Here is a 25,864-nt window from a genome sequence, read left to right on the forward strand (position 1 = left end):
TTGTTGGTGGGAGTGCAGACTGGTGCAACCACTGTGGAAATCAATATGGAGATACCTCAAAGAGCTTGGACTGGAGGTTCCATTTGACCCAGCCATCCCTCTGCGGGGTATCTTTCCAAAAGAACTAAAAGAATCATATCACAGAGAAGTATGCACACCCATGTTTATAGTGGCACAGTTTGTAATAGCTAAAACTTGGAAACAGCCCATTTGCCCATCCGTTGGAAACTGGATAAAGATGTGGTTTTTGTATAAAATGGAATATTACTCAGCCATAAAGAATGAGAAAATAGATTCATTCATAGGAAAATGGATACATATTGAAGATATACTCCTAAATGAAATAAGTAAGGCACACATGTGTAAATACCAAATAATTTCTCTGGTGTGAATAATCTGCAATAATACATAAGATCCTAATAAGATTACTGACATTTAGAAATGGGAAGAAAGGAGCTAAAGGTGTAGGGAAGGTGGGATGGGTAGGGGAAGGGTAATAAGGGAAAAGAAAAAAATGTGAGATAATGAAAAGATGGAAATAAAGTGTTTGTAGATGGGGAGAGGAGGAGGGGGTGAAGGGAGGGCAGGGACAAGGGGAAAAAATGAGAACCAAGACTTGTCATGTAGAGGTACAAGATCCCAACAATGAATGTAACTGTACGGTATCCCTAAAATGTACCAATAAACTCAATTAAAGCTGAAAAAAAGATACTATATAAAGTAAAGTATTATTAATTGCTTAGTGGGCTGATACCTAAATGAAGGAGTAACCCCGATAATCTGCCCTTAAAAAGCTTGGATTGCTTGAGGGATAAGATAGAGTTTGTCATGATCTTACTAAGACCCAGTAATATTTCTAATATTATTGGCTGGTATGCAATAAACATTTTATTATCAAGTGTATTAATCTTCAGCTACTGACAACACTTTTCCATGCTCCTTAAAGAAAAGCTAGTAGAATGTGTGTTCCAATGGAACCAAGTGCAACTAAGCAGTCTTTTCTGGGAGCATACTCGCTCCTTAGTAGTCAGGTGGTTCATCCATCACATGGCAATAAAGGAAGACCAAGAAGGTAAGAAAGTGTCTTACTCTAGGACGCGACATTTTACAAGTCAGAAATTATGAGGCATAGCCTTTGATTGATGGCCTGTTTTTGGTAGATGGAGAATAGTATCTGTTGGCCTTATATTGCTTTCACCAAACAAGAAGAGATAGGACAGAACAAAGACACAATCACTGCTGGATTCTATATACTACTGTGCTAACCACTTCTCTAATTCTCTGTTTATCTCTCAGTCCTGTGCACACTTCAAGTATGGATTTCTGGCATCACAGTTACCCAGTAACTTTTTAGAAATGTACAATTTCAAGTCCTTCCCCAGACCTACTGGAGTTGGGCTCCAGAAATTTGTATTTTAATCAGGTGTCCATGTGATTCTCACGCACATTAAAGTTTGAGAAGCAGTGTTCTAGGGCACTCTATCCCAGATATGTGGGTTTTTAGTAGGTGACCTGCCAAGCATAGTTCTAGTTTGGTGAAATGATTTAGAAAATTATGGGTTAAACAAAGTTAGGCTTTTCTGTGGGGGAAAGAGGTAGTTCTACTGGATTTCATAGAGCTTTAATAAGTTACTATACTGCTCAGAATCATCCATTGAATTCTAAACATATTTTAAAGTAACAACTAAATTCTTTATTGTGGTTTGAGGCTCTGCATAATTTGACTTCATTGACTCTGATCTCATCTGACTCTTTGTTGTTCTTGCTTACTACATGCAGGTACACTGATCTGTTAGCCAAGCATAATCTTACTGTAAGACCTTTGTACTTGGTATTACCATTTCCTGGAAATCTCGGGTATCTGCTCAATTGTATCTTCTTCAGAGATATCTTCCTGTATAAAATTCCGTATCTTCCTGTATAAAATTGCAGTTTCTGCCACTTCACTCTTGTTTCTTAGTTTTATTTTTCCTCAAAGCCCTCATTTCTCTGTTCTTTATATTATTATTTGTTGATTGATTTTTTTTTGTTTCCCTCAGTAGAAGTAGACTCCATGAGGAGTTACTTTCTTCAGTCTCTGCAATAATGCCCAGCACTTAGTAGGCTGCTCAGTAATATTTACTGATGAATAAATGAACAAATGAATGGAGAAAGAAGATGAAGGCGAATAGACTGTACTCTCATTGTAGAGTGGAAAGTAGCAGTAATGGGACAGAGAGTGGTTGCCCAAGAGGAGCATGTAAGCCACACAGAAAGCAGGATAGACAGTTTCTTTTCATGTCTGGGATCTACAGGGCTGGAGGTATCCTATACTAGGTTGATAGACTATCATTGACTGTTCCCACCAAGGCCACTGAGACATGGGAAAATGAATTTTCTGTATTTTTTGTCTGTAATCATGGAGCAACCATGACTGTTCTATACAGAATAGAGTACTGATGAGCTGTTCAATGATATGTTTTCCTTAGTTATTTTTTTCTGGCATATATCCTGTGGAAGTCATTCTCTTTTATGGCTTCAGCTGTTATCAGTAGACACTGGCTACATTTCTGTGTTCTTTCCTGCATTTCTATCGCCAATATGGCATACCCACTTGGATGCTGACTTAACATCTTCTGACTTAACATATTCAAAGGTAACAGCATCAGTTCGTTCTCCAAACCATATTACTTTCTGATTTTTACATTTTTGATAAGGGCAACAATATCCTCATAGTCATTGAGGCTAGAAACCATACGGGCAGTCCCACACGACTCTATTCCTTGTTTAAACAGTTACCCACTCTCGTTGATTACTCCCAATGAGATCTGTATTTCTCTTTTCTGTTCTTCTTCCTTCCACCCATCCCTCCTTCTTTCCTTTTTTTTTGGTTACTACCATAACACCAGCTGAATTGTCTCAGAAGGTTTTGAAACTTGCTTTCAATTAATTCATCTTGAACAGGGCTGCACAGCCTGATTCTCAAGAATCAATATGACCCCACCTTGTCTGTACAAGCTTATCCTTCCTGATTTCCTCGCATGTCTCAGATCTAGCCAAGGTGGACAACTTGTTCTTTTCCTGACTCTTTGTTCTTCTATTCTCATATCTTTGATCATTCTATTCCCCTTGAGAAGAAATACTTTTTGTTCATGGTTTTTTTTATCATCTTGTCTCTCTTTTCATACCCAAATTAAATAATACTCTCCTCCATGAAGTTTTTTTTCTGATATGTTCTTTGAGAAAATATTCTTACCCCCATTTTTCAATATCATATAATACTGAATATTTTTGGACATTATACCTCATTTTATAATAATTTTTACTCTTATTTTACTGCTACCATCATACTGAAAGCACCTTGAGTGCAGAGCTTTTATTATGTTCATCTCTGAATCTCCCCAATAGGCATGCAAGAGGTATTTATTGACTTGATATGAAATATTTGCCCAAAACTGTATGTCATTATAACAATGCTATTATATCATGAATTAATAAAGTTCTTTATCTGAGGAAATGGCCATATTCATACCAAGGCCCTTTTGGAGAAGCATGGTTAATATTAATTGTGTGACAAAGAAAAAGTGCAGAAAGGCTAAGTGATTGCCATTGTCACACATATGGGACCCAGGACCCTCAAAGTCCCAATTTGTAAGCTGATTCACACTTCTCTTAAGAACCCCCCCTCCTCTGGAAAGTAACAGTTGCTGTTGATCATCTACTGAACATCATCTGAACTGCTTGGAACCAGGGAAACTGAGAGGCTTCAGCAGTTTATCCCAAATGAATAAATTCAGATTCAGATGCCCCAGTCTCATGAGACACCAAGCAGTTGCTTTTTTCTGCTCCTCAGTCTGGTAGCCAAGGTGCAATCCAAGAAAGGTCTGCCTCTATCCCATCCACCCACTCACTCAGCTGTCCACAAATTGTACAATTTTTTGAAATTGACAGAGCCCCTGCTAATTGCCTTGTATTGGCCAGTTACAAGATGCAGCTTAGGAAAGGAGACAAAGCCTCCCTATTCACATTCTCAGTGGGCAGCAGGGGTCTCAGCAAAAATAGAGAAACTAGAGCCCAAGCTATTCATTTTTGAAAAGTAAGGACAAGATCTTCCACCGTGCAGAAGCCCACATTAAAATCACAATATTGCATCCTAGGAGACCCTGTCTGTTTCTTATTTGATGTGTCAGAAATTTAGAGTCTAATAAATCAAGTCTAATAAATCAGTACTACTTATAGCTACAGACCTTTTCCCTCCTCCAAAGTGATACAAACTCTACATTTTAATTTCATTATTATTTTTTCCCAGTTGGAGGTGGGAGTAAGAAGAAGGAAAGAGAAGGGGCAGTGCTTTTCATGAAAACATCATTCTTGTGTTTATATTTTAAGAAAGCAGAGGAGAGGCACTAAATACAGCCTGATAACTGAACTTTCTGTTTAGAATTTCTTCCTCTCCATTGGGCCTTAGCTAGGTTTCAATAATTATTGCTCAGGCACATAGTCTTGGAGCTTTGCTGTTTCTCAGACTTGTACACAGTTCTAGGAAGGGTTGTTGCCAAAGCCATCATGTGATTTATTGACCCTCCACTGGGACAAGAGGGAACAGATATAACTTTGTGATTTTATTATAAGGAGGCTGGGTTAATATTTCTAGGTGAAACAAGCTACTATACCGAGTTCAAACATCTGAAGAGGGAGGTTAAGAAACCCTGAGTGTGGGGTGTAAGGATTATTCTGTCCTGGGGCTGTACAGACGTCGTCTGAGGCAGGGAGCAGGAGAAGAAAGGACACATTGTGACCCATTTCCAACACCTCCTGTGTGTAGAGGCGGAAGTTTCTTGCCTGCAGAGGGACACGCGCAGAGGAAAAATAGGAGAGTTACAACATGGCACTTACATAAACAACACCAAACTGGCATAAAACATCTAACAAAATTACACGACTTCAAGCTTGGAATTTTTATACAACATAAATATTAGGGTTCAGCCCATTTAATAATGCTATATAAAATCAAGATTTAAGGCAGTAATGTTCCACATAAACTCTGAAAACAACATTTATGCTTCTTATAAAAGCAGAAAATGATTGCATTCTGTGGGTTTTTCAAAATGATGAATATAATTACATGAAGCAACAAAAATGGATTGAATTAAAAATCCACTAGTTTCAGTTTAAGTTGGTTAAGGGGGAAAAATGTAGTTTCTGGCCAAGGACTTAGAAAATTTTATAAGTATAAAAAAAAATTGTATGCACTGTTAGGCAGTTAGGCAGCCTTCTCCCAACATGTATATGTAGCCCAAGAGTCACCAATGAAATATGAGCTGCCTCAAACCTGTGAAGTCCAAGAAACCCCTTAATAGAATCTACTATCACAAGTAGAACTGGTATTTTTTTTTTCTCCTGAGCATATGGCTACCCTTTGAATAATTCTTGCTCCCCTAGTGTCTTTATGGCATCTCTTGTAATTTTAGTCTTCACCAGTGTTGGCTGGTTTGGACTGACTGTGCAGTATTGACAAAATCAGAGCAATACAGTGGTGGAAAGACACTCTTGGAATCTCTAATGTATCCCTCTTCCTCCATGGCTTAGAGGCCAATTCATGGTTCTTTTTCATTGATAGAGAGCCAGCCACTCCTATAATGGTCTTCCTAAATAGGCTAACAGTGTGTGTGTGTGAGATGGATGCTTTGAGGACAGGGGCGGTATATGGTGGATATAGGCCACAATAAACAAACAAACAAACAAAAACAAAATCCTAATGCTACATTATGTTAAACCACTAGACAAAGTCTAGCAAAGTTTTGCTAGTCTTTTCTGTGCCATCAATTTTTCTTGCAGTTGCTTATTTGTGCAGATTAGATTTGTGGAATTTGATTTAGATGAGACAACAAGTTTGACAGTAAATTTTCTGTGGAAATATAGCATGACATAGCTTAGCTATTCCTATAGATTACTGTTATTCTGTTCTCAGAAAATCATTTATCCATATAACCACATGGCTCTTTGTTTATGCATACATGTATGCATGCATTCTCTTTGGTTCATGCTACCCTGTGAGCCTTAATGTCCTTTAAGGTGGACTTTTTTCTTGACCAGACCACATTTCAGTGGGGTCCAGAAAGATTGGAAGAGAGACAGGCAGGAGCTGGAGAAAAAGAGCAGAAGTGCAGTATACATCTACCTGTATACATTTTAAATTCAAAATACGAATGTGCATACAAAGTAGTGTTTAAATACATGAAAATAAACACACACACACACACACACACATATATACATGCCTCTTGAATAAGTTTTATGCTGCAGTGTAGTTCGGTGAGCTATAAAAAGAAGATAAAAATGGTAAAGTCTAGTACCTGGTGTAGAGGTATATTGATCTGCTTAAGGAGAGCTTTCACTGCCATCTGGAGCTCATAGAAGAACAATTGCATGGGGCAGTCAGAAGTATGATCCACACTTTCCATAGATTCAGAGCCAGAAAGCTTTTGGATCCATTCCCACTCCTCCCTGTATGTTGAGTCAAATTAAAATGAGAAATATAACAAAAGTTCTGAATACAGCCCAGAACTTCCTTAGTATATATGTCCAGAACCTGTATAACCAATTGTTGGTAGTTTAAAACTCAATGTAATTCACAAAATTTGAACTTTTTATTACCCACATAGAGTTTAAGATGAGATCTTTCTAAACTAAGCTTAGTTTGCTTATCAGACCACACATGTCTCAGAACAACAGTATTAATTTGTATGAATCAGTTTTTGAGATGGAAGCTTTTAAATATTTTGTAATATCTTCTTTACTGTCCTCATTTTCTTTTCCCTAGGATCCTCTGTAAGTTCTAAGAGCCTACATTTTACCGCAGGGGCATCTGCTGGTTAATTCTGCAGTTGGGTAACCATGGGACTCTGGTCCAACTCAGGAAACAAACCACATGGCACATTTCAACCCTGGACTGTTGTAATCACAGGGGCTATTTTGGTTTCTTTCCCCTTCCAAAAACTTGAGGAGAATCACAAACAAGAACAGCAGACAATTCTAATAAAAGGAACCAAGGGGACACACATCACTGCTCCCACCCTCCTCGCAGATCAGTCATCGGTGCCTTCTCGCGGCATGCTCTGTAGTCCTTCCTAAGGAACTTTTCCAAATGTCATGCACAAAGGAAGGGACAAGAATGGTGGTGGAAAGCAAACACATCTGGTTTGTCCTCCAAAGGCTGCTCTTTAAAAGGAACTTGAAAGGATAAAGGTAAATGGCCTTTGGGCAACATTGTTTCTACAGGTATTTTAGCACAAGTTTCTAGACACATTCAGTTGGGCCTGTTTCTCCTTCATCTCTGCAGAGAGCAGCAATGTGCTCTAGGCTAAAAAGGGGAGGAAAGTCCTCTTTTTTAGGAATGGAAAGAGAGGAGACATTGGCATATGTTCTCACCCTGTGGAGATCCTCTGAGGGCTGTCAAAGGTCACACCAGTCTGGGCTTCAATCGTGTATCAGAAAACCAAACTGATTGTGGTATAAGCTTCATAAAACAAAAAACAAAACGGCAGTAATAAAAACTCTTTCTTTTAACTACTCTCAGTTTGTGTTTTAAAGATATATTTGATTTCAAGCCTCGTGCACTGTAAGACTGAAAAATTTATCCTTTGTTGCAGTAAGAGAAAAAAAATCAAAATTAATTCCTACTGTAATCTGGACGTATTTGTGGCTTCATAAATAAGTGAAATCTTTGCAAACCTACTTAACTATTTTTTCTTTTCCATCACTGATGCTGAACTAAATGAGTAACAAAAGTATACACAAAATCTAAAGAACCACTTTGCTAAATAGAGTCTATAGTAAAATCAGAAAGCAGATTAACAGTGAGAGTACCTTGGAGCACATAGCACTAACTAGTCAGTTTAGGTGTGAGGGGCGGGGGCGATGGAATTGGCAGAGTGAAGGCTACTGAAGTATTTCATAAAAATGAACCTTGGATCCTGGGGAAAAGGACATTAGCATAACTATTGAAACACAGAATCTAGGCCCTTAATGCACAAATCTAGAAATGAATGAAAATGACCCTGTGCCAAGTCAACCCACAAATGAGCCAGGTCACCTTTTGGGAAGGACTCATGTTGATTGTCAAAGTGACCACCAGGTGGCAGCCTTAAAGCCTGGGTGGAGTTAGATAAGGGAATGGAGAGAATTATGGCGGTCATTGAGTTCCTCAGAGACTATCAACATCACCACCACCATCATCTCCTCCATTGCCATCAAGTAATATTTGTGTAGTAAACCTTGTGAGATGTTATAATTAGTAAAATTTTGCCATTTTAGGGAGTAGGTTTTAAACAGCCAAACTGGAGATTTGTTTGGTTAAACAAATTCGTAGATATACAGTGGAACCTTGAGTTACGACTGGTCTAACATACAAAGAACTTGGGTTATGATAGGGATTTTAGTTTTAACTTACAACTAAAATATTGAGTTACAACCTGAATGCTGGCCACTTGTGCTTTGGGGTGGTCTCAGATACAGATTTATCCCTTAAAGAGTTCTGGAAGGAACATTACAAATCCTTTCCCGTGTAGGGTTAATTGAGAAATTTTGGGCTAGTATCTCTCTAAGAATGCTGGCATCTACCTGTATGTAGGAGAGAGACTTTGAAGGCTGTGTAGAGTAACCTGAACCTTCAGTTGACAAACTTGAGTTACATCCAGCCCTTGGGAATGAATTGAGTTTGTAAGTCAAAGGTCCCCTGTAACTAGAATTTGGGGCTCTAGTTTTTATTCTTTGAAGCCTGAAGAAATTTGGAGATTTTTTTGTTTATTACATGTTTTTTCTTTTTTTTAATCCACATTGAGCAAAATTCAGTTCATTATAATAGAATTTCACAGGCCTGCTATTAGAGTTAGTTGTAAAGTTGAGCCAGATCACCATGACTGGGCAATGTTCCCAAAGCTAACAGGGTAATTCACCAAATGCCAAGCCATAGAGCAGCTTTCCAGATTCTCAGACCTTGTTACTTCTTTTCTTCTATAATCATAAGAGGTAGAGGAAACTGTAAGATCTTTAGGCCAGAGGGTTAAGAATAGGGTGAACGAAGGTACTGGTAGGAGAAGTCCTTTAAAATCAGAGAGAATCAATAGCTCTACCAGACCTCATCCCCGCAGGTGATATAAAAACAAAGAACAAAAAGAATGTGACTGTTTCAGATTGTGAAGAAAAGATTGGAAAAAGTAATTGCAACCACTAATGCACATTAGCCATCCGTGGGAATGAGCATCCATGGTCGCACCATGAATAATGCAAAGGGAACAGTGAGTTCGCTGCTCCCATCTAACAACAGTGACAGGTCTCCTTATCCCGGTGGTAAACCTCTTCTGTGCCACTGCTCCGTTGTGCCGGGAGACATCTCCCCATTGAAACCACACAACAAGCCTTCGGTCACGTCACTTCGATTCCTGGAGCCACACATAGGTAGCTCATCACAGAGAAAATCTCAACTACTGACTACTTACTTGGAAATGTTATTGTTTTCACGGATCTTCGCATGGCAGAGAATGTTGGGCAACTTTTGAGTTACAAGAACTTTGATTTGATCCACAGAGCTACATAACTTTAGGTAACCTAGGTATAATCCGGGAGAGAGACGCTGGTGACTCCTTTTGTGGTAGGAGAGAATATCCTGTAGGATGAAACAAAATAAGAAAGAAAAAGTACCCAGAAAAGTAGTCTTAAAACTTTTTTCTTTCCAAGATGGGCCTGTTACGAGTGAAAGGAGCTGTGACTAATTAGGTGAGAAACCTTCCCCCATGAATGCTGCTCAAGTGGTGTTGGTACTGGTGGTGCAGCCTTTTACCTTCAGCGGAAGTCTCCTTCAAGTCAGCAATCAGTCTTTAATGTATTCCGCCAACTTATTTTTCCCAGATTTCTGTGCCAAGGGCAAGTGTATGGGTTGTATTGGGAATGCACTGGTGATGGTGGGAGCAGATAAAGAAAGGTAGGATTCTTAATTTCTCTCCCAGGAGGGCTTAATGGTTAGCTGGGGAAACATACATTTGCCGAGGCAAAATCTAACAAAGCAATTATATGAAATTTCACAGTTTCAGGATAATTAAAACAGAAAGTCCATTTTTTAAATGAAGCCACTTAAAGCAGAAACAAAATTTTACAGTAAGCAGGCAAAAAGATTTGATTGATTGATTCTTTATCTTAAAAAAGTAACCTCAAGAGTTTCATTTTATATCATTAACAAATCATAGTTGTACACCAAACCTGAGAATAAAGAAAGAATCAAGCATTGATTTTTTTGGGCTTTTTTTTGACTAAATTGTATGATAGGTGAAGTGATATTCCCTATATTTGACTTTCACAATAATAAAAACAATAGCTTGTGAAAGTTTCTGAAGCTTCATATTTTTGATATTAAAATTTTTTGATATTCAAATATTCTTATAAACATTGCTCATTATGTGCTCTTCAATCAGTGGGTCTGTAGCTTCAAGAGTCTCACTTGTTAGTGGCTTTGTGTGTGAGTTGATTGGGCTTGCACATCATTTTCATCAACTTCACAAAATTCTCTGTCTTTAACAAGAGCTGAAAGTTTGCCTCAAAGTGGATTTGCGTTAAAATTGCATTGCTTTGTCACATCAAAATATCCCACGTGTTGTGGAGACTGAATGAAGTTGGTACAATAGGAAATGTCAGCCAAGTTAAGTACACTGAGATGTTCGAATTGAATCTTGTTTTAGATGGGATCAGTTCTCTAGTGAGCCGTCTTGAGTTGTGACCCTTGCCTCCTTCTACAAGTGCAGGGCTCAGATGGTGGATCATTAGAAAACACGGGCATTCACTTCTTCCCCACCCTTATATTATGAAGTAAAACTTTCTAAAGCTTGGGCAGAAGAGTATGGGAAAAAAGTTAGCAGTGAGGAGTCAGGTCACTGATTATAGGGGAGGGCTTCTGGTAGGCTAGTTTAGCTTGGTTTTTAGAAAGGTAAAACAGCTAAGTAAATTTCTGGGTGTCACCACAAATAACTGAATGAGATATGGGATATAATAGTTAACTTGACCTGCCATTCTGCATTGTATATGTATATCAGACATCGCATGGTAGCCCACAAATGTTCAATTATAATTTTTAAATTAGAAATAATAAAATGTATGTATATATAAAAAAATGAAATAAAGGGAATCTACCACTAACTGTAGGGAAGGCAAGAAGTGAAACAAAACTGAAAATTTAAACTTGTATGGGACTCTAATGAAGCAAGTTATCGCCTTCTTTGACCACTGCACTCTGAAGGAGTGATTTCTCCTCTGTAGAAGTAACCAGGTGTAGCACCTGACATACACTATTGTGTATTGTTTCCTCTGTCTCATCATTTATCAAACATACACTGAGTTCCTGTGATGTGCTGGACACCATGGGAAACACTGGGGTTTCAGGTAAACATGATGTGACTCCTACTCCTATGGGAGCTGGGAAAGACAGATGATCATGATATAGTGAAATTAGTTTTTTAATAGAAACAATGTAGGCATGCAGTTGAAAGAGTACTTAACTTACATTTTTTTCTATTTTTCGGGGGCATGGATTCTGGGGAGCAAACCCAGGGCCTTGTACATACTAGTCAAGTGCTCCATCACTGAACTATACTCCCAGACCCTCTATTTTCTTGACCTGGACTGTGAGATTACACAACACATGGAAATCAGGTCGAGTCTCTAAAACATAATATGGGAACAGCAGCAGAGGAACAAATTTAAGAAAGAGTAGTCACAATTGTGAGGAAGATATAACACCTAGTATGTACAGAAAACTCTAAGCTTTTGAAAGGGCATTTGGTAAAAACTTTTTCTTATGCTCAGCAGGGAAAGAATTCTTATTAATATCAGGATGGGTAAGGCTGAACTTACTCATATCTTCTATCATGTCTTTTTAGAACAGATCATAGTAGTAGTTGACTGGAAGTTCAGTCAAGATAGTGTTTGGGAAACGAAGAATTAGTCAGAGGGAGAGAAATGGTTAATGTGAGAAAGCAAAATAGAAGTGTTCAGATCAGCAGTATTTGATGATGTGTACCCTAGGGTATTTCTGAAGAAGCAAATGTGGCTATAGACCCATAGGTCATTATTTTTTAGAAGTCACGGAGAAGTGGGAAAGTCCCTCAAGACTGGAAAAGGACAAATATGCCTGTTTTAGCAACAGAAAGGGGAGAAACACAGGATGACCCTAGTAATTAAAGACCTCCAACTTATTGATCTTTGGGAAAAATGAGAAAGAGTCAAGCATACAATCAGTTTGCAGTCACCCACGAAGTCCTGAGGCACTAAGGAGGACTCAGTAAAGTTTTGTGAAGAGCAAATCATATAAACATCTTTAATTTATAACAGCAGTAAAATAGGATACACACACTATGCAGAAGTCTCCAGGATAATCTATTTCATTGGATAACCTAGATAAAGTAGAATGTTGACCATATTTAAGAAGCTGAGTGTCTGGGCTGAAGATCTATGGATGGTAGAGATGGTATGGGACTAGCAGACAGATGGAGTGATGGTGCAATAGGGATTGTTCCCAAGGGCCAGTCTGTTCAGCTTACTTACTGACATTTTGGACAAAGAAAATCAAGAATGTGTGTATCAAGTTTGTGGCTCTCAAATTTGGTGTGGTTTTGATTTTCTGGAAAATAGTAATAAAGCTATGAATGGCCCAATGCGTTGGAAAATAAGCCTATCATAATTAGGGTTGAAACTTAATAAGAAAATGTGCTTGTAAAGATTCAAAACCAAGAGTACAAATACAGGATGGGTAAGAGTGTAAGGGAAAAACATGTCAGGGTCAGCACTGACCACAAATAGAATGTGAGTCAGGAACATACTGTGGTTATACAAAAACCAACGCCATTCTAGAATGGAGTAATTCACTCTTTCATTCAGGTTTTTAAAAGACTATTACTGAGCATCTACTATATATATATATTTTGCCTTTACACAGTCATTTATTCTTCATCAGAATGTTTTTGGAGCCTGAGAAACATAAGGAAAAGAAAGGAGCTGTCTTCTTCACGTAAATACAGTACACTAGAAAGGCCCTCTAACAACAAATTGAGTATGTGCTTTAACCTCTAACCCACATTTCTAGTCACTACCTTCCATGATAGCCTTTTTATGTCCCCTCTCTCCTGCCATAATGGATTTCCATAATACATGCTCTAATCTCCTTTTTGTGATTGTTGTTCATGAATTCACTTACTCGCAACTACTGTCGAGCACCTAGCTATGTCAGGGATTATGGTAGGTTATTAATGACACCAAAATGATTAAGACACTGTCTTTTCCTTCCAGAAATTTATATTTCAGTGTTTTGGTGAAACATGTAAACCAGTTTTTCTACACCAGCATAACAAAGGCCATAAGGACAGTGTGTAAGGTCTACATGGACCCAAGGGAGGGTGAGATCAATTCTTCCAGCTTCTACCTTGTTTATTATGGCCTCTATTGAATTCCCTCTTCATTCCCTTTCCTTGTTTTTTCTTTCTCCACCTGATAAACTTATCTTCATGTCTCAGCCCAACGCCACCTCTTCTGCAGTGCCTTCCCTGATATTTCCAGGCAGAATTAATAGCTGCTTTGTGTGCTCTCATAGTACGCTGTTTGTACTGCTATCAGACTCTGGTTTAATTCTGCCTTGTATTACTTTGATTTGTTTACAAGACTGTCTCTTTCCCTTGACTGAACTCCTTGAGAGCAAGGACTCTGACTTATTCATTTGTTTTCCCTATAGCACCTAGAAGAGTGCCTGGAACCTAGTGGGTGTTGAAAAAAATGTTTATTAAACACAAAATGAAAGGCTCAGAGGTGTGGGCTATGAGGCTGGGCCTCCAGGAGAGAAAAAGCTGTAGTGGCACAGTGATCAGGAAGGGTGTATTGCGTCTCTTTTCATTGATCTGATATCCTAAGAGCTTGTTAAAGGAATAATAAACAGTTACTCTCCCAATAACTATAGAGCTTTTATTTTGCTGGATGTGGTGTGGAAGCTGAATCGTGACAGAATGGTGTCTAGTGGCTTTTGTGGGACCAAGATTATATAGACTAAAAATAATTTAAATTTTCTGAATTATTTTCTTGCTTTTAATACTAAGGAGATTTTTACCCTAAACACTGGAACTCAAACTGCTCTTTTAAAAGTGGAAAATATCTCAACAGTGGAACCATGCTCCTCCATTGCAATAGCTGAGACCGAACAGAGTTTGCTGTCTTTAGATGAGATGAAGACTCTCCAGATTAATGCAGTCTATATAACTTCTACTTGTTTCTTTTTAAAAATTGAGATGTAACTTAAATACTGCAAAATTCATCCTGTTGAACTATGCAATTCAGTGATGCGCAGAATATTTATAAGATCATGCAACCACCATCTCTGTCTAATTCCAGAATGTTTTCATCACTTAGAAAGAAATCCTACATTGATTAGTTGGCATTCTCTAATCTCTCCTCTCTTGCCCCCAGAACCATTGCTTTTTATCTACATGGATTTTGCTTACTATGGCTATAGTATATAAATAGAACCATATAATATGTGACACTCTGACTGGCTTTTTTCACTTAGCATATTTTCAAGGTTTGTCCACTTTGTAGTATGGGTTGTGCTGCATTCTTTTTTATGGTTGAATAATACTCCTTTGTATGTCTATATCACATTTTGTTCCATTCATCAGCTATTTGACATTAAAATTATTTCTGCTCTTTGGCTGTTATGGATAATACTTTGTGAATATTGGTAAATACATTTTTGTGTGAACTCATTGTTTCTTAAGTCCAGGCCAATTAGCTCATACCCATTTATCTCCCTGATTTGATAATTTTGATACCTATGTTAGATACCACTTCAGGGTAGAAAGAGTAGGGAAAAAAAAGAAAAGGCAGAAGATGAAATAGGTCTAGGGCACTTTGAGGCAGCAAAGAATTCCCAAGGAGAAGACAAGAAGGAAAACAGGGATGGGAGGACACACACACACACACACACACACACACACACACACACGCCAACCTGCAGCACAGCTTCTCTAGGACAAACTCCTAAGCAAGGTGGAGAAAAAGTGAAGAGAGAGTGCATTAAGCAACATGGTAGAATAGGAATGGCACTAGGCTGGGTGTCAGAAGATGTGAGCCCTTCTTCTGCATTTCAACTGATAGGAATTTGGCAAGTGATCTACTTGAAATCCATGGTCTCATCTGCAAACTGGAAGCAAAAGAATTTCTCAAGCCCATTGGATTTTTTTTTTTTTTTTTTGTACTGGGGATTGAACTCGGGTCCTTGTGCTTGCGAGGCAGGCGGTGGAACCACTGAGCTAAATCCCCGACTTAAGCCCATTGGATTTTGAATAAAATTATATATAGATGTAACAAAGCATTACAAAACTGAATATAAGTACACAGGTGAGAGATTAATTTTCAGAGGAAACTTCACATGAAGGTATCCGGTTCCTGAAGTGACCCCTGAAGATCATGTTTAGAACACCTAGCACAGAAGAGGAGCTTTCTTATTGGAAATACTCTGACAGTGAGTTTGCTCAGAGGTACTCTAACCTGTCCTTACTAGCTCTCTTTTACTTCCAACGGCACAAGAAAGATTTTTCTTTCCTACTTGTATTAGAGGGGTCAGTTTCAAAGGTCTAGGATTTGAGAGGGTCAGGAAATTAAGAGAGTTGGACAGTGAAGCTTCCTTGGGGACCTCTGGCCTATTAGATTAGTTTTGGGCTGAGATTTTGTTAAAAGTTTAGAAAACCATTTTTGAAAACCCATTGTGCATCATGTAGTTTTTAGACAGCCTCTCTTAACTGTTATGAAAAAGTAGATGAAGTGATACAATGCTTCAGGGAATAAGTGGGTCGATACCAGGGGTGTGCAGGAGAGTAGGGAAGAAGAGATGTGCTGTACGTGTCCCGAGGAGAGATAATAAAAATCACTAGCATTTATTGTGCTACTCTCCTAAGGCTTTACATACTAAGTCACTTCATGCAGGGGTTTCTTTGTTTTAAAGGAGGCAAAACGGGATGAGAAGTCAGTAATTTGTTCTGGTCATATAATTAGAAAGGACGGGGTCAGGAATAATGTCCCAGTCAGACTGATCCCAAAGTGGTAGCCAGAGTGTGTTGTGAGGTAGCGAGAGAAAGCCCAGGTTTCCAATGACAAGCGTGCCCGACTGTCATCATCCCACTTCCCCGAGGAAGGAGAATAGTCTGTGGCCTGTCACTGTGGGAGTTTCTCAGCCTGCCTGGGCCTTCATCAAGACCTGTCAACCCTTGTGTTGAGTTGGAGCCTAGTCCTGACCATGGAATCCTAAATCTAGGATGGATTAGACACCAGCTCTAAGAATTTTAGTACCCATTTCCATCTATATAGGGGGGAGAGAAAAAGTGAGGGAAAGAGAAGGGGAGAGGAGGTGGTTGGGAATGACATCAAGCAGGAATGTGCCAGTCAGCGGGGGTAAATTTTCCACTTGGATCTGTGTGGAAACCTGATCCTGCCTCTATTTTTGGTCTCCTTCTCTAACAACCTTTCACCAGACTGGAATTTTTCTGCACCTGTAACACATTTTTAATGTAATAAGTCTAGGAAAAACCAGGTATTATATCATGCTGGGGCTTGTGCTGTGTTTCTAGGAGCAAAGGTAGCCCAGACCCCAGTTTATCCCTATAGGGGATTAGTGTATTAGTCACCCTGTAAAAGCTCAATTTATTATGATTTTTAATGTTTCTTTTAGCACTCGCTTGTAAAAGGTGAAGAGGGGAGCTACAAATGTGTCTGTGTTCCCTGCCCCCACCCCTTTCACACATACACTACACTCTATCAATTTGCTATGAACGCAAGTTCAATAAAATCAAATCCAGAGGTATTGGCTTTGACCAATTAGCTTACCTTTGCTGTGTTGGACTTTGTCCTGGTTTGGTCCAGTGCACGTAATGAACAGGTGAGATTATTGCAGTAGGCATCCCACACTTGGGACTGAAAATAAGTTAGAAAGCTGGGATTTGGGTTTGTGTGTGACTGGATCCTTCATCGCTTACTACTCCACATGGGCTGCTTTGTAGATATATGTCATTGTTTACTTGGGGCTCACTGTTGATGTTTCTGCCAGTTATTCTAAACTAAGAGTTTTATACAACTACTGTTCACTGGGTTTTAAAAAAGAAAGAAAAGGAAACAGCTTGAATCCTATGCTTACACAGAAATGCATAAGACAGCGTGGTGGCCGGGATGGTGAGCGCTCTTAAGCAGTCACGAGCGCGGGTCATCGTGATGCCATCCAGGCTGGGTCTGCGTCTAAGCTGCTTGGTATTTGAACTTCGGTGGCTATTCATTATTCAGGTGAATCTTTCGTCCCCCATCGTTCATGCACTAAAATAGTAGCTCCTACTCTAGATGTAATATAGCAGAAGAAAGCCTGGCTCTAGTAAAAAAATCGGAGTTGAAATCTCTGTTCTGCCCTTTTCTAGCAATTCCATGTTTTTAGGGGCCAAAGTGAACATAATTCTGATCCCTCCTTCAAGGAAAATAATATGGAATTATCAGTGTGAAATTGCTAGAGTGCCAGTCAGGGACTCAAAAGGACTCGTTCAAGTGAAGAACTGAAAGACACGGAAGCTTTATTAGCTTCACTAAGTTTGCCTGTGTATAGCTGTATGTCAGTTAACCTCTTTGAGCCCCAGTTATTTCATTCCTAAAATGGAATTAATCATGCCTGTCTATTCCAAGAGAGTATTGTAAAGAATAAACAATAGTAAGTATGTGTATGGGTGTTTTTGTTCAAATAATCATACACACACAAAGTATACCTCTATCCATACTATAATATGTCATGGTCACAGTCCACTCTGTAGATCTACTACTGAATTATTTGTGTCATTGTTTCTTTTTTTTCTTTTTATTGAGTTTATTGGTACATTCTAGGTATACAGTACAGTTACATTCATTACTGAGATCTTGTACCTTTACATGACAGGTCTTAGTTCTCATTTTTTTCCCCTTGTCCCTGCCCTCCCTTCACCTGCTCCTCTCCTCCCCATTTACAAACACTTTATTTCCATTTTTTCATTGTCTCCTATTTTTTTCTTTTCCCTTATTCCCTTTCCCCTACTCTTCCCACTTTCCCTACTCCTTTAGCCCTTTTCTTCCTATTTCACATTGTATCATTGTTTCTTACTGGTTTGTTGGCCAGCACATTTTCATGTGACCACTATTTGTACTGCTTGTATTTCAGATCTAGAAAGAGATTAATAATGAAAAGCCTCATCATCTTTCCTGTGTGTGAGATATGAGTAACGATCCATCTCAGGACTGTCTCCACTCTGCTGCTGCACATGTAAGTGGCTTCTGATAAATTTCATTAGAGCCTCCATCATTATGTTTGTAATTTCAACTATATCAGGAAAACAACTACCTACCTGGATGGTTATCAGTAAAATGTCTAAGGCTGTTGGCTCCTCGGGTGTTGACAGAGACTTCCTCTGGCTTTGCAGCTTTGAGATCTGCATCCATTTGCCGTTAAAAAAAGAATAAAGCATCTCCACCTCTCTGATGGTGACCATGAGGATGTTTCCATGCCGGTCTTTAATGGGCTCGTAGTAAACTCTTCCCAAGTTGTGTGTTCCAAGTAAATTCTAGAAACAAATAGCAGTAGCTGAGATGATAAGGCATAAGCAAAGCAATACAACCACGACAAAAGACACACTGAATAAGTGTATGACTTCTGAGAAGCTGTATGTTTTGTCAGATTGAAACCTGGAACGTGTGGCATCTTAGAAAAGCACTTAACAGAAACTTAAGAAAAAGTCTTCACTACAAGCCTATGAAGATTATTGCAAGCAGCACAAAAATCAAGTTTTTTCTTTTAAAAGCAAGTTCAATATCTGTAAAGATCTCTTACACACGTAGACACACTAGCACATGAACCTCAGTTAACCAGTACTTGAAGAGAATCCCAGATGTTTTAAAGAAAAATGCCTGATATTTCAAATATGCTACTGGTGGAGTTGTCAAGAGATCTACAGCAAGCTAGTGTGAGGCGGGGTTGTTTAAAATGAAGAAGTGAATTGACAATGTAGCACATTGTATAGGGCCCCAAGTGAGGGTGCATTCCCTTCAAGATACTTTAATTGGGAGATTGGCCTGGCTCCACTTACCTGCATTTAGGGTATTTATTTATTTAAAAGCTTGTTAAAATTGCTTATAAAGTAGGTTGATTGAGATAGACAAATATTTTAAAGAAGTGGAAAAGGAAGGAAGGATGTCACATTAGATGTGAGGGGCCCAAGTGGGTGTTATGGAAAATAAGCAGGCGTTTAACAAAAATGCAGAGTTTAAAGATTTCTAACCTAGAGCCCTAGATGATTGGGATACAGTTTTCTCTTGCTTCGAATAGCTGTATTTTAAAAGTTATAAATGACCCCAGAGGTCTGTAAATGATAATGAGATGACCTGCCAGCATGATAGCAAAAGTAGAACTGCAATTTGTAGAAGTGATAATGTTGACCTAAAAATAAATGAGCCAGCGGTCAACATTAGTATCTCAAAAGCACTGGCGTGCTCCCATATAGGTAGGGATCATGTCGTAAGCCTTTTACTCTTCCTTGCAATAGTCAGACATAATGTGTAAGGAATTTTCTAAATAATTACGGACATATTGTAACGATTCACTTGGCAGTATTAGTGCTTTAAAAATAGCCTAAATGGATTTTCCCTTTCTAACAAGTGATCCCAAGTAATAGAGAATTGGTTTGGGTAAGGTTTTTAGTCCAGGCCTTCACAGTACTGTAATTTTATATAGAGGCAGTTTACTAATGAGCAGTGTTGTGCTGGTAAACTGGCTAAAAGAACATAATAATAAAAGGGAGATATCTGATTTGCAGCATCTACCAATCTCTGTGGTGTAAATATCCTTGCCTTAGTTTATTTCAAGCTAACCAAACTTTGATAACAAGCTTTCAAAATTTGTGCGTATTTAACAGTTGGCCCTCCCGAGCCAGTACAAGCTGGCTATAGCACAGCCCTACTATTATAACTTCACTGTACCGGTGTTGAGTTTCAGGGCTGGCTGGTATTTCTTAACTATTGGACTGACTGTTTACCCTCTCTGGTCCCAAGTTTCACCTCCTAAATTAAAGGTCCTTATAGCTCAGATGTCCCTTATGCTAGTCCTTACTACATAGGGAGTGGTGTCGCACCATGGCGTGCTTGCACAGGGGCGGATTGTTATCACCAAAAACTCTAAAAGGTTCACCCTCACTGTCACAGAGTGTTTGCAGGATTAAATTAAATAACACATGAGAAAGTATTTTTGCATTCTTCTAAGCCTGCTGCGGTGTGGGCATATGGGCTTTCTTTTCTGCTATAATTAGAAGCTCACCTTGTCTTACCACCTGCTCATTTTTAAGATCCAGTCCAGATTTCACCTTCTCTGGGAAAACTTTCCTTACTCTCAGAGGTAGAATTTACTTTCTCCTCCTGCCTTCCCGATTATTTTCTGTACAGACTTTTATCAGACGTTGGCTTTGCTGCATAAAATTGATGCACATAGCATGGGTTCATGATTTTTTCATCTGTGTCCAATGAGTCCTTTGTATGGTGCTTGCCACATACAGTAAGAATGCAGCAGTTCTTTGTTGACCAAATTAGCACACTGTATTGCATTAGAACACTGGAAAATATGGTTCACTTTGGACCAAGGCTGATGGTATACACTGATTAAGACATTCGTCTCATTAAGTAGGTATTGTCATTGGTTCACTGTCATCTTTGGATAGATTTTCTAATAGGCTGAGTAAGAAAGCACTAAAATCATTCTGAAAATTTTCAATGACATCAAATTGGATTGGGGGTACCCAATAGAAAAGCAGAATATTCTTGTGAAAATAAATTACAATCATGTTTCAATGGGATCAAATACAAGGTTATTTAGATTGTAAAGGGAAAATAGATCATGTTAATACCTGTCAGGCTGTATAATCAGGTTAGGTAGTCTGGACCCCTAATGGTCTGACAAGGCAAAGAGGAGTACGAGCCACCTGACAGTGAATAGGAATGCATCTATTTTATCATCAGAACAGATTATAGAACTATAAGCAAGCCCTTGATAGAGGCACTGTTTTGGAGAGTTTTATTTAGATTGTGGTGACATGGGAAGTTGAAAGAAGTCCAGAGTCAGAATGCGAAGGCCTATAAAAGCAGAGTAAAATTTTGAGAACAATTTCAGAAGTAAAAAAGAAGACATAGTTCATAGATTGTTATCTAGCTCTCATTCATTAATACTAATTTCTAAAAACCGTGGAAGAGGGAAGTTTAATGAAATACAACCTACACTGTCAGATTGTTATTGTCTTTGAGGATAAATAATTCTGATACTTCTCACCAGGAGAACAATATACATTCTCTTCCTAAGAAGAGGCCTCTGCTATTTTCTTTCTTTCTTTCTTTCCTTCCTTCCTTTCTTCCTTGCTTCCTTCCTTCCTTCTTTCTTTCTTTTTGTTACCGGGGATTGAACTCTGGTCCTTGCACTTGTGAGGCAGGTGGCAACACCACTGAGCTAAATCCCTGGCCCCCTCTATTTTCTTGAGGAAAAGAAAACAGGGTGGGGTTTTGGTCCCTTATAGGCTTTCTCATCTTAGTTTTTAAAATCCAAAGGCTAACAGATACTTGTTTCTCTTTCTGTGTAGAAACTTTTAATTAATTCATTAATACTTTACCTTCTTTGAAATAAACTTAAATGGCAATTCTAAAATCAGTACTAATGCTGCAGAATTGACTTATATTTAAAAAAACAGTAAAGATTATTTAAAATTTTTGTCTACTTTTTGCAAATTATCATATAATATGCTGAATATTAAGAATGCAGTCCTAGGAGTTATATAGATCTGGATTTGAATCCATACTCTTCTATTTCTACTTGTGAGAATGGATACAAATTAAACTTTATGTCTTAGTTTTATCATCAGTCAAATGAATATGAGTAATAGTACATTCACATTAGGTTGTAGTAAAGATTAAACAAGATGCATTTGGAAATCACTTAGCACAGTGTTTCACACCTAATCTGTTAAATGAAAGATAGTAGTTATTACATTATCATTATTTACTCCTTGCTATTTTAAGGAGGACCTTGTTATAGAATAGAAATCAGTTAACAAGGATTAAATGGAGTTGTTGGTATATACTGTGATGAAGGATAAACCGGAGAAAGGAAGGAGAAAAAGATTATGGATAAAGTCCTGTGTGTCATAAAATGTCTGGGCCACAAATGAAAGATTCTAAGGTAGGGAATTCCACAGCATGGTTTCAGGTTGGCTGTTCTGGCAGAAGATGGAGAATGGGTTGGAGAGTACTGAGAGGAGACACGGGAGGATGACACTGGGGCTTTTGGTACAACTAAAGTAATCAGGCAGCAGTAGTAAGACTGGAAAGAAGCAGAGAGTAAAAAGAGATACATCACAGACAGAGCAACAGAATTTATGGATGGTTAACGCCATTCAAGTTATATATGGTACATTTTTACTTTCCTTGGAACATTGTGAAAATGTTAGATTAATAAAGTGATCTAAATGGTTAAGTATATGCCAATTCACAAATTCATTTTTCTTTTTCTGCAGTTTTTTTCTGTACTTTATCTCCCACCTCTCAGGTGCCTTCAACATTTCTAGAAATTTTAATTATAGAGACAAGCAAATAGTTTGGATACTAAATCCTCCTGCAAAAAGATGAAAGCAACTGCTGTTTCTGCAAGCAGAAACATGGAGGAGGGAAGGTAGAGCCTAATAGTATTAAAGCTTTTGTTGAGGGCTCTATAAGAGGTGATGACTACAAGATTATGATTGCCATGGTGGGCTGGAGAAATACCCACATTGTAATTGTGGTCCAAGATACTTTTCTGTGATCACTTTTCATTTGGTCAGAGTTTTCCTTAAATGTGATTTTGGGAGGTATTTGGGGTTAGATTGACAAATACACTTATTTACCCAAATAGTAAGTGCAGAGGGTCTTCCACATGCCAAACACTGGGGGTCTAGAGGTAACCAAGGCAGACATAGTTCTTGAACTTAGGAAGTCATAGAGCAAATTGGTCACTATACAGATATTGATAAAAATTATTAACTAGTGGGGTTATGATCATTGTCCTGAATGAAGAAAACAAGGTGCTATGGTAATGATTCAGCAAATCAGGAAGTCAGAGAAAGGATTCCTGAGGAAGTATAAAAATTAAGCTGTGATCTCAACAATATATAGGAATTAGCAAGGCAAAGAGGTGGAAAAAGACGGTTTTAAACAGAAAATAGCACATGAGCTAGCAAAAGAGATTCAGAAAGGCAGATGAAAAAGCTGGAAAAAACCCAGGAGAATGTGGAATTCTGGAAGCCAAGGATTGTACCAGTTGGGAAAAGGAGAGTAGGATCCTGTGTATCAAATGCTGCTGTGCTATCAGTTGCAAAGAGGGCTTAACACTGTCCCTTGGATTTAGTAAAACTGAAGTCATTGGTAGGGGTGGAAACAAATTTTGTGGGGGCTTTATTTAGATGAAGACTACAAAATTATAAATATAAAGTTGGGTAATTTACAATGTGAAATAGGAAGAAAAGGGCTAAAGGGGTAGGGGAAGTGGGAAGGGTGGGGGAAAGGAAATAAGGGAAAAGAAAAAAATAGGAGAAAATGAAAAGAATGGAAATAAAGTTTTTGTAAATAGGGAGGTGAGGAGGAGGCGAAGGGAAGGCAGGGACAAGGGGAAAAAATGAGAACCAAGACCTGTCATGTAAAGGTACAAGATCCCAATGATGAATGTAACTGTATTGTATACCTAAAATGTACCAATAAACTCAATAAGGGGAAAAAAAAAGAAAAAAAGAGAATAACCTCTAAAAATGAGACAAACACTGAATGAGAATAGGAAAGAAAGCAAAAGAATCTTTCATTCCAGAACAAATTCATTTGTAGATGAACTATTGTCTTTTTGAAACATCTGAGGTGGTCCAAGTAGCCTGGGCTGTTCTACTGGTCTGGAATTTTCTGATGTGCCTAGGGCTTCAAGACCTTTGTTTTGACTCTTTGTCACAATAGAGAAAATAGTTTATATTTTTTTAAAGTTGGGTATAAAAATGAACATTTATTTAGAATGAGAAAAGACCCCCAAACTGCTGGAGTATTGGGAATTGCTTTTTTCTTCCTGAAATTTCTGGCTGTTTACCAGAAATATCTCTTGATTGCAACCCAAATCTCTCTCCCACACACCCAAGGGTTCATACAAATGATAGACTTGGAAGCTCTGTCTGCCTTTTATTTCTGGTGGACTTTGGGTGCAGTTTTATAGGCATGGTGGTACAAAAGTCAGAGAGCTGATAACTAATGGTAAATGAGGAAGTAAGTGGAAAAAGTTGTGTGTAAGGAGGAGAAGAGAGATTGTTCCGTAGCTGAAGGGTTATGTGGGGCTAAGAGAGGAATTTGGAGGAAGTTAGATTGGAGATGCTTGAGTATTTTAAAATAAAGATGGGAGGTAAGAGATGGGATCCAGAGAAAATGTAGAGAGATGAGCTTTTGGTAGAAGTGAGAATCTGTTGGAATAGGAGAGAAGAGAAGGTGGAGTCAATGTAGGGAGGTTTGTAAATGTGGTGGTGGCAAAAAATCTCTTCCATTGCCATATATACATATATATATATATATTTAGTGAATTAAGCAGTAAAGGCAACATTATCTGGAAATAGACTGTGGAGGAAAGGAAGAAGGGGTACAGGGAGGTGGAGAAGGTTTTAAATAGTTGCAGCATGAGAAAGAAAATTTATTAGAGAAATTGAAAGGGACTGCTAGCTAACATTCCATGTGAGAATCTTAGTACAAGGTTAACATAAAACCAATCAACTTTTTAGGTGATTTTCTGCACAATCAAGGTACAGTTACTTCAGTGTAGACATATTGGATTCATCCAGACTTGAGGCTTTTGAAAATAAATAATGCGGAGGGAGAAAATGTAGAATATTTTCAAGGAATGATTATGATGAATCATGAAATCTAAGCTTAACAAGAAGGAAAACAACCTCATAGGGCAGGTGATGCATTATGAAAAGTGGTGGGATTGATAGATTTAGGAGCCAAGGAAATCCAAGACTGTTGGTATGAGAATGTGGAGTAGGGTCACACTGGCCATCGTGGCATCCCTGAGCATCTGACTGCACTGGACTGTAACAGCCTGATCCTTCTCATGTTACTGATATCACATGAAAGCGTTCTGGGAAGCCTCTAATAAACACATGATAAAGCCATGCTTGAAAATTTAAGGTTGTTCGGTTTGGGATCCGGGCATATTTCAGGCATACAGTGGGTTTAGGGAGGGTCCTTTAAGGGGTGTCAGCCTCCTGGGAATGTACTTTGTCCTAAAGAAAGAGCAATGTGAACGATGGTGACACGCTCCACCCAGTGGGTCAGTGACGAAAGGAAGGAGTGCTCTGAATGAACAACAGTACTCATGGCCCAGTTCCAAGAACTTCTGGACTTGGAGGAGAAGGTTCTACAAGAAAGAGTGAGTGCAACGTAGAGAACTGTGTGCTAAAATCTGTGACACCACTTAGGACAAAAGGCAGTAAATTACCTTTGTAATGGAATATAACACAGGGGAGCCGAAAGTAACCTTTCAGAATTGATTGTATTAGCAACACAATAATAATTATTAGAACAGAGTGTTGAATTATTGTCATGAGTTCAAGAATCAAAATTTTGTAATAGCCGGGTGTGTTGGCACATCCCTGTAATCCCAGCACTCGGGAGGCTGAGGCAGGAGGATTGCTGTGAGTTTGAGACCAGCCTGGGCTACACAGTGAGTTCCAGAGCAGTCTGAACTACATAGTGAGACCCTGTCTCAAAA

General features: G+C 38.6%; 1 protein-coding gene and 1 long non-coding RNA gene across 2 annotated transcripts in view; one reads left to right on the forward strand and one right to left on the reverse strand.

Annotated features, from left to right (window-relative positions):
* LOC117285877 overlaps positions 1–18,283 on the forward strand; it is a 47,369-nt gene extending 29,086 nt beyond the window's left edge. The window contains exon 3 of the long non-coding RNA XR_004516990.1: positions 18,230–18,283. This is a non-coding gene — a long non-coding RNA (uncharacterized LOC117285877). The remainder of the gene's footprint in view (positions 1–18,229) is intronic.
* The window catches only part of Ankfn1 (ankyrin repeat and fibronectin type III domain containing 1), a 449,198-nt gene that overhangs the window by 32,343 nt on the left and 390,991 nt on the right, over positions 1–25,864 (reverse strand). Inside the window, exons 19-22 of the mRNA XM_033762964.1 lie at positions 18,414–18,629; positions 9,480–9,646; positions 6,336–6,486; positions 4,653–4,821 (exon numbers count right to left, since the gene is read on the reverse strand). Coding sequence (XP_033618855.1) covers positions 4,653–4,821; positions 6,336–6,486; positions 9,480–9,646; positions 18,414–18,629 — 703 coding nt within the window. The remainder of the gene's footprint in view (positions 1–4,652; positions 4,822–6,335; positions 6,487–9,479; positions 9,647–18,413; positions 18,630–25,864) is intronic.

Source organism: Fukomys damarensis, unplaced genomic scaffold (genome assembly GCF_012274545.1).
Source record: "Fukomys damarensis isolate Sample0158 unplaced genomic scaffold, DMR_v1.0_HiC HiC_scaffold_13, whole genome shotgun sequence".
Lineage (NCBI taxonomy): Eukaryota > Metazoa > Chordata > Mammalia > Rodentia > Bathyergidae > Fukomys > Fukomys damarensis.